The sequence below is a fragment of the Frieseomelitta varia genome, unplaced genomic scaffold (genome assembly GCF_011392965.1).
Source record: "Frieseomelitta varia isolate USP_RPSP 00005682 unplaced genomic scaffold, Fvar_1.2 scaffold_331, whole genome shotgun sequence".
Lineage (NCBI taxonomy): Eukaryota > Metazoa > Arthropoda > Insecta > Hymenoptera > Apidae > Frieseomelitta > Frieseomelitta varia.
Window position 1 is genome coordinate 587,755 of NW_025110070.1, and position 8,766 is coordinate 596,520.

At 25.4% G+C, this 8,766-nt stretch overlaps 1 protein-coding gene across 1 annotated transcript in view; it reads right to left on the minus strand.

The window, feature by feature from the left end:
* Nucleotides 1-5,376: 5,376 nt before the first annotated feature.
* The window catches only part of LOC122530161 (aminopeptidase N-like), a 16,920-nt gene continuing 13,530 nt past the window's right edge, over nucleotides 5,377-8,766 (minus strand). The window contains exons 10-12 of the mRNA XM_043656873.1: nucleotides 8,191-8,496; nucleotides 8,010-8,088; nucleotides 5,377-6,601 (exon numbers count right to left, since the gene is read on the minus strand). Coding sequence (XP_043512808.1) covers nucleotides 6,395-6,601; nucleotides 8,010-8,088; nucleotides 8,191-8,496 — 592 coding nt within the window. The 3' untranslated portion in view covers nucleotides 5,377-6,394. The remainder of the gene's footprint in view (nucleotides 6,602-8,009; nucleotides 8,089-8,190; nucleotides 8,497-8,766) is intronic.

An 8,766-nucleotide genomic window follows, 5' to 3' on the forward strand; every position in this document is an offset into this window, starting at 1 on the left:
GTTTACTTATTGGAGGTTCAAAGATAATAATATATAGAATAAACACGTAGGTATGTCAAAAGTTGTATATATTTAATCCCGCTACATATTTTTATATTTCAACCTTTTTTAGGAGTTATTTTAGGAAATAAAATTATATTTAGGAAATAAAGTTATTTTAGGAAGTAAAATTATAAAATTATAAAATAAAAAATAAAAAATAAAATTATAACATTATAAAATAAAAAATAAATTATAAATAAAAATATAAAATATAAATAAAATTATAAATAAAAATATAAAATATAAATAAAATTATAAATAAAAATATAAAATATAAATAAAATTATAAATAAAAATATAAAATATAAATAAAATTATAAATAAAAATATAAAATATAAATAAAATTATAAATAAAAATATAAAATATAAATAAAATTATAAATAAAAATATAAAATATAAATAAAATTATAAATAAAAATGTAAAATATAAATAAAATTATAAAATAAATAATAAAACTATAAAATTTATAAAATGTCAAAAAGATTTTTAATACAAAATTCAACCGAGGAAACTTCAAACTTGAGATACTTTTTTAATATTAGAGAGACATAAGCGGATCGCAAATGGCTGATAGAAAGCAGCAAGTTTAAAATTATATGATATTAAATTAAACTTCTGGCAATTTTCAGACACTCAAAGAATCAAACGTATTTTGAAACACTTTAATAACATTACATGACAGTAAAAACACAATGACGTGTCGTGGAATTTATATTGACAATGATAATACACAGTCAATATCATAAATGTAAGGAAAAGAAAAAAATTTCTTTGTTCAAGAAGTAAGGTTGAAAAGTCCATTAGAACCCTAATGGAATAGTGTTAATGGAATGTGATAATCGAAGGAGATAAATTGCCGGAAATTGTATCGAATTCGTTGTACCGATTTCATTCGCTTTGATGTATTATGTCGCTTTAATGTCAAATTCAACACTTCTGAGTAATTTCACTTAAAGCTATTATCTTCCAGTTCGTGTAACATGATGTTCGGATATTAAGATATTAAGATATTCGATGTAATGGAGATTGAAATATAATGCAGAATAAAGCAGGTTGATACCTAAAGCAGCTTGACGTCAAGTGGATAATTCGAAATTCCTTCAGAATCAGATAACACGAGCTAATTGTGCAGTTTAATGCCAATATCCAATTTTCACTGTTTCATGCTATTTTTCTTTTTTTAAGAAGCGAAAAGATCTGTCAAAATTCACTTAATAAATTCAACATTCTTTTGAATCAAGTTGAAGAAACATCAATTGCTTCGAGTTATATAGTGTTAATATGTTTGTTTAATATGTTTGTAGTATATTTGATATAATATATTAAACTTATATTATACTTTATTTAAATAATAAAGTATAATATAATATAAATATAATATAAAATAATTTAAATTTATTTAAATAATAAAGTATAATATAATATAAATATAATATAAAATAATTTAAATTTATTTAAATAATAAAGTATAATATAATATAAATATAATATAAAATAATTTAAATTTATTTAAATAATAAAGTATAATATAATATAAATATAATATAAAATAATTTAAATTTATTTAAATAATAAAGTATAATATACTATATTAAATAATATTATAGATTTCAATTATAATATATGTCGTCTTGTTAATTGTTAAATTAAAAGACATAAAACCAATGTGTGACAAAACACGTGATAACGCTATCATTTAATATTCATGTAATTAAATGACAGATAAAAACACGATTATATCATATTTAATCAAATCAGTTAGGTTGAACTCTTTGATGCTCGTACTATGTACATACGTTTGTTTCTTCTACAATTTACGTATCTTGAATATATGGTATGTTTTACATTCATAAAAATTCAATTTGAGATATTTGTTAACGTAATTTGACTGAAATTAATTAATCGACTTAGTAAAATAGATTAGACGCACGAGCAAACGAGAAATCTCTCAGAAGAGAATAAATTTCTCGAGAACGAATATCTCGAACTTATTTTTTCTCTTTTCTTCCAAAAGTATAATTTACAAAGTCTTTTTGGAATTTATTTCATAATATAAGGAACACGTTTGCATTAAAAATTTTTAATTAAGTTCAATTAACTCATTTCTGGCCTTGACAGCGCAATGACTTCATTATTGTGAAAAATGGTTCCTCGAAATTTTTAAACTGATGTTTTTCTTTTTCTGATATCAATGTTGTACTAATCTACCGTATTAATTGCATCGAATTTGAAATGAAAATTTCTGCTCGATTATTTCGAAAGTGCGCAATTGAATTTTGTACTTCAATTTAAAAATAACTCTTCCGTAATCAAATGTACACATAGCATCAAGTCACTGACGTTTACGGAGATGTGAAGATTCAATTTTATCATTAAGAATCATTGGATTAAAGTAAAAAATTGAACTTTGAATTCATCCGGAAAAAAACATTTGCAATTCACTCTTAGCAATAAACTCAGAGGGATTTTTTTCATTTTATTAGCTAAGGTGTCATTTTAGGTTTATCTCTAGATTAACCTACGTATGTGCTCTTGACGTTGGAAAACAATTAACGCTTACTTTGATAAAGAATCTCAAAACAACGCGAACGTTAGAGATAAAATGTTTGACAACGCTCTTCTCAACGTGATTCATTCAATTGAGGAAATACAAAATTTCTAACGAAGTTAGAAGTAATAAAAGAAACAAAAATCTGTCTATTACATGCACTTAGCATTATTTCCTTTCAGATAACGTTTCAGAAAATGTTGCATGGTTTTTTTCTTAATGACGCTATAACACGATCATATTGAATTATCTTTACAATTGATTTCGCTTTTGCGATAACAGTGATATTAATTAACAAATTCTCTTTATAGCTCTTGGCTTTTAAATGTTTATTGCACGATCGTGTCACAATAAGAATCGATAAAATAAGAATTGTAAGATTAAAAATGATTGAAAGGTTTGAGAAAAAAATCTTTTCACCTTTTTAACTAATGAAAAAGTTTATTAATTTAATTGATTATTGTTACTAAATTATTAAATCGTCATTTAATTAATTCATTTACTTAATTCGTTTAATTCAATTAAAAATTTTTATTTTATATAGAAGATTTCCACAAAAGTTTGCACGAAAAATCAATTAACTGTAGCTACAATTAATTTAAAAAATATAATTACTTTAGAAATTAATTGATTTCTTGTCGCTTTTTTTGGAGAAAGTTATTTTTAAAAAACTCTGAAGGATAAGAAAGCGGTATTTAAATTTATGCTAGTCTTCACTTAAATAAATTTATTAAATTTATTATTAAAATTAATTATTTTAAAATTTATTATTAAAATTAATTATTTTAAAATTTATTACTAAAATTATTTTTAAATTTATTGTTACAATTATTATTTTATAATTTATTATTAAAATTATTATTTAGATTATTATTAAAATTATTATTTTAAAATTATTATTTAGATTATTATTAAAATTATTATTTTAAAATTATTATTTAGATTATTATTAGAATTATTATTTTAAAATTATTATTAAAATTAAATTAATTAAATTTATTATTAAAATTATATTCATATTATATATCACATTATATTATATCTATATCATATCCTTCTAAATTATATTTCTATCTATATTATTTATTAACTTAGTATTATTCGCGTTGAAGCAACATTTCTTGCTTGATCATTTCTTCCCTCTTTTTTTTTATTATCAAGATAACGCAAAAATACAAAAATCCAACTTCAGCTGGAAAAAGCGATGGATTTATAATCTTTTTAATCTACACGTAACATGCACATATGAGGATTCGTTATACATTACTGGCAATAAAAATATTATCAAATTGGAATTAACTTGTCTACCTAATCCTGTCTATTTTTTCCAAATAAGATTATCGAAAAACAATTTCTGATCTCTCCTCGTTGCGAGAAACAAACGGACACATCGTTCGTAAACGTTTCCATGCAATCGTTCACACTGTAATACATACAAATTATTTGTTGTTAAAATGATCGTTGGTTAGTACGTTACGTCGTTGATAAAATGTCTTTTGTACAATCTTTTACAGGTTCCTTTGTAACTGAGTGTTGTGTAAATATTTAAATTCTGATAGAACTTTATCGAGTTCTACATTCCACTTTACTACATATTGTCAGAGTGATCGTTAAATAATAATGATGCAAAATTGTGCGGAAGAATTTTTGGGATGACCGTTCATGAATTTTTCATAAATGATATATCGTACTTTCCATTCCAATTTTTCTTTGGTATGTAATATTTACATTCTGCTCGTCGCTGATTCTAGTGTTTAATTATTCATTGCATAAATTTTGCATTACGCGTCGTCTTTAGATTGATAACATCTGTTTAACGACTCTTACTCAGAGTTGTGCTAATTGAATTGCAGTGTAATTGAATTTTTTATTTTATATACGTAATCTTTTATTTTTTGATGTTATCATTCGACATTAAGTTAGATTAGTTTAAATTACGTTCGTAAATATATAAATTTATGTATTTAGTTACTTCTGATGTCAATTAATATATTTTTATTTTCAGTTTGTCCTACAACATGTTATACTTGCAAAATTGAACGTTTCGTTTAAAAATCTCATTTGAGATTTGTAGGTAAATTTTATCAGAATTTGTGATTAATAGTTAGAAGAACTTTTTATAGAATTTTTTTATAGAATTATCAAAGTGTAATGTTAAATAAAAAAAAAAAGAAACGTAGTGTAATATGTTTTATTATGATATTACGAATATATTATAAAAATGTTGATAAGTTGCATTTAATCAGAATTTCAATGAGAAGAAATCGAATGTTCGAATTAACAGACACTTTCTCGACTGTTAATATAACTATCATCTTCGACAAACCAAATGATAAATGTTCTACTCTCTGGCAAGTTGAAAATACGAATAATGTAAGAGATCAACCTGTGCTCTCTATTGTTCGAAAACGTACAGTTGTTCTGGACTTTCACAAAAAATAGGAGATGACACAATGAAAGCTTTCTATATTTGTTTCAAAACTGGAAAAATTAAATTTCATGCCTATCTGTAAAAATACACACGCGATTGAAAAGTCTACATTGAATATTAGAAAATAAAAAAGCATTCGTAAATTTTGACGACGTTCTTCCGTATTTTCACGAATTTTGATATTAATATTTTGATATTATATAATTTTATTATTAATTTGATCAATTAATAATTTGATATTATGTAATTTTGATATTAAAATTTCGATAGTTTGTGAAATATGACGTATGTAGGTACGTAAGATGCAATGCAATATTCTTGAATTTTCACACGACGAAATATTCTTTTTTTCAATGAAAATGAAAGCATTTAATTGGTAAGCAATTGATTGAACATTTGATCAAAGATGTGGTCAGAAAGCGAAAAAAAATTAAAAGATTAGTCCTCTTTATTTTTTTTTTTCGTTCTCTTTATTATATATCTATATTTACATACATACATACAGTTACAGCTTACAATTTTACAAAGCTTATAAGGTTATAAACGTGAACTGGGATTTTAAATAGACGTTAGTATAATAAAATGCATAAATGCAGTAGAAATGCATAACGCGTGTTAAAAACATCTGTCGCTGCCGAAGTACTTGTGACTTTGTGAAATTACCAATTTATTTCTCACGTTACGACCTATTATTAATTTCATTTTTCGTTATACCTGTAGACTAGCGAACGAGCATAAGTCAAAATTCTTACTTTTGCAAAAAGGCACTTGCGACGTTTACAGTTCAAAGTGACAACAACGTAAGAGATCAGATGCCAGATTTTAGACGATTTTGAAAGATAAAAGTATGAAAATTAGACAACGATTTTTATAGAAATTCGTAGTTTCGAGAATGTCATTTGATAATTAGAATCTTGATAGAAAATTGTTTCACACGTACATTAAATTTTGTTTTAGAAACACATCTCGTCACTTTGCATGTTTTACACTTAAATATTTCTCATAAATGTGTAAAAATACCACGGTCTATTGGCAACAATTTATTTCATCTCGTTGTATTTACAAAATGCACGTTATCTGTTTGAAAATATTTTAACTCAGTATTATTTCTTATAAATTGGGCCAAATCGCTTTATTCGATTATTAGAATCGTATACGATTATAAAAATACATATCAAACGATGGATCGGTATACTGCATCTTTCTTTCTCACTATTCTCCCATTTCACGATCAGATGAACCCATTCTAACGCAGAATGATCATCCACCATTCGTTTTTAATACTTTATCGCATTTCTACGCGTGTTGCACGCTCGATGAATCAGTTCAGAACACATTCCAGCGAAAGTTCAACGAAACGAATTTCTGTTTTAGTACAATCTGGTGACGAGTATCGAGAGTGCAAGGAGCAACGACGCAAACGTGAACGAACTTGCGGAGGAGGAGAAATTGTATATCCAGGTTTCGACCTTATTTTGATGAAGGTCGATCCAATTTAAGTTTGCCAACGCCTTCGTTGAGACACTTGTAACAGACTCAACTTTCACGCCATCCAATTTCGTCAAAATTTCGTTCAACTGTTGGACAACAAAAAATAATTATATTATTATGTTATTAATTGTTGATTATAACAATATATTAATAGAATGATAATATATTGTTGATTGATAATGTTATATTATTATATTATTAATTTTTGATTAATAATATGTTATATTATTGTATTATATTATTAATTCCTGATTAATAATATATTATTAGAATAATAATATATTGCTAATTAATAATATGTCACATTATTATATTATACTATTAATTCCTGATTAATAATATATTATTAGAATAATAATATATTGCTAATTAATAATATGTTATATTATTATATTATATTATTAATTCTTGATTAATAATATATTATTATCAGAATAATATATATGAATGATATATATTATTAGAATAATAATATATTGTTAATTAATAATATATTATATTACTATATTATTAATTTTTGATTAATAATATATTAGAATAATAATATGTTTATTAGAATGGTAATATATAATAATCTAATTTATTAGAATAGTAATATATTATATCATTAATTGTTAAAGGAACGAAAAATTCGTTGAAAATGATATTGATTGATCAAATGTATAAATAAACTCGTTCGCTGCATAAAGCTGTGGTATTTTTAAAATGGTTCGACTAGGATAAATGTAGATAAATAGATCGTACTGTAAAATGAAAATTACTCTTTCATTGACATACATGCAATTGCTTGCGAAAGTACTTGAACACGTACAGAAACATTTTTGTGAATATATTATCTGCGTTGTGTAAGAACATTTTAAAATTTTGTTAACACTGTAGTAAAATTTGACTGTTATATCAGGTTTAACATAAATTTAGAAATAATCTCTGTATATATTACAAATTTTACACTAATTACAAAAGACTTAACAGTTGCTATTTATTACTATATTAATAAATCTTAATACTCTAGGATCATATCAAATATGGTTTCTAATATTTATCACTTGTTATTTATATCAAGTTTGTATTAAATATTAACAATTGTTAGGACAAAATGTTCTACATACAAACCATTGTAATTGAAGTGACAATAATTAAAACAAACATTTGTACAATTATGTTTCTACTTAGAAAGTAATCAATATTAATTTTGAAAAGAAATATCCGTATCTTTCGAGCAATTGTAAAAGAAAAAGGAAATCTGTCATATTGACAGATTTGATTGTTTCAAAGTTGTGCAGGGGCAAGAATTATAGTGGTATACGTCACTCTGAAATTATATTTCTCCAACGAAATATTCTCCATTTCTCAGTAACAGATCAAATCGCTTGACAATAATTGGCCGTTAAACGAGTCTTCGACGTAACTAAATCAAGTTAATAAAAATTCGGACTTACACCACTGCGATTCTCAGCCCATATATATACATATTTCAACGAAACGCTACAGTACCTGTCTCAATTGTCCTATAGTAGTAACTGCGCTCGCGATGGAGTTCACGGCCGACACGATCACCTGATTGCCATTCTTCCTGAAATCAAAAAGAGAAAAAGAAAAAAAATTGGACCAATCGCAACGATTACCACCAATAACATTCTAACGTTAAAACAAATAACAATTGTTCGTTAATTACCCTGACTTGATGCGTGCAAAGTTGGCAGCCAGTACTCTCAGAGCGATGTTGGCACCTTGCGGATGTCGAGATATCACATGCGAGGTGGCACTCGAGAACGACAATGTTGCATTCTCCGGGATAGACAGGATCAAAAATTGTTCCAAAATTTTCTCCGACTGGCTGCAAGCCAGCAGGGGGTACAAATCCAATCTCTCCTCCGTGTTCTCTATTTTCAACACTAGCGAGCGCGTCTGGTTCCATACACTATCGCTGGCATTTCTTATTCCAGCGCAGAGAATGCTGGTCTTCAAATCGTTGTTCAATCTTTAAATAAAAATAATAATTTCTTAATGCAACACGTTAAGACTTTTTTTTACTTTCGTTGTAATTGGCACGTGTTGTATTTACACAACAAGGATTGAAAAATTTGTAAAAAATCTTTCGCGGAAAAATGTAAAATTGTATCATTTTAGTGATTTACGTGCCAATTTCTTATTCCAGCTCAGAGAACGCTGGTCTTCAAATCGTTGTTCAATCTTTAAATAAAAATAATAATTTCTTAATGCAACACGTTAAGACTTTTTTTACTTTCGT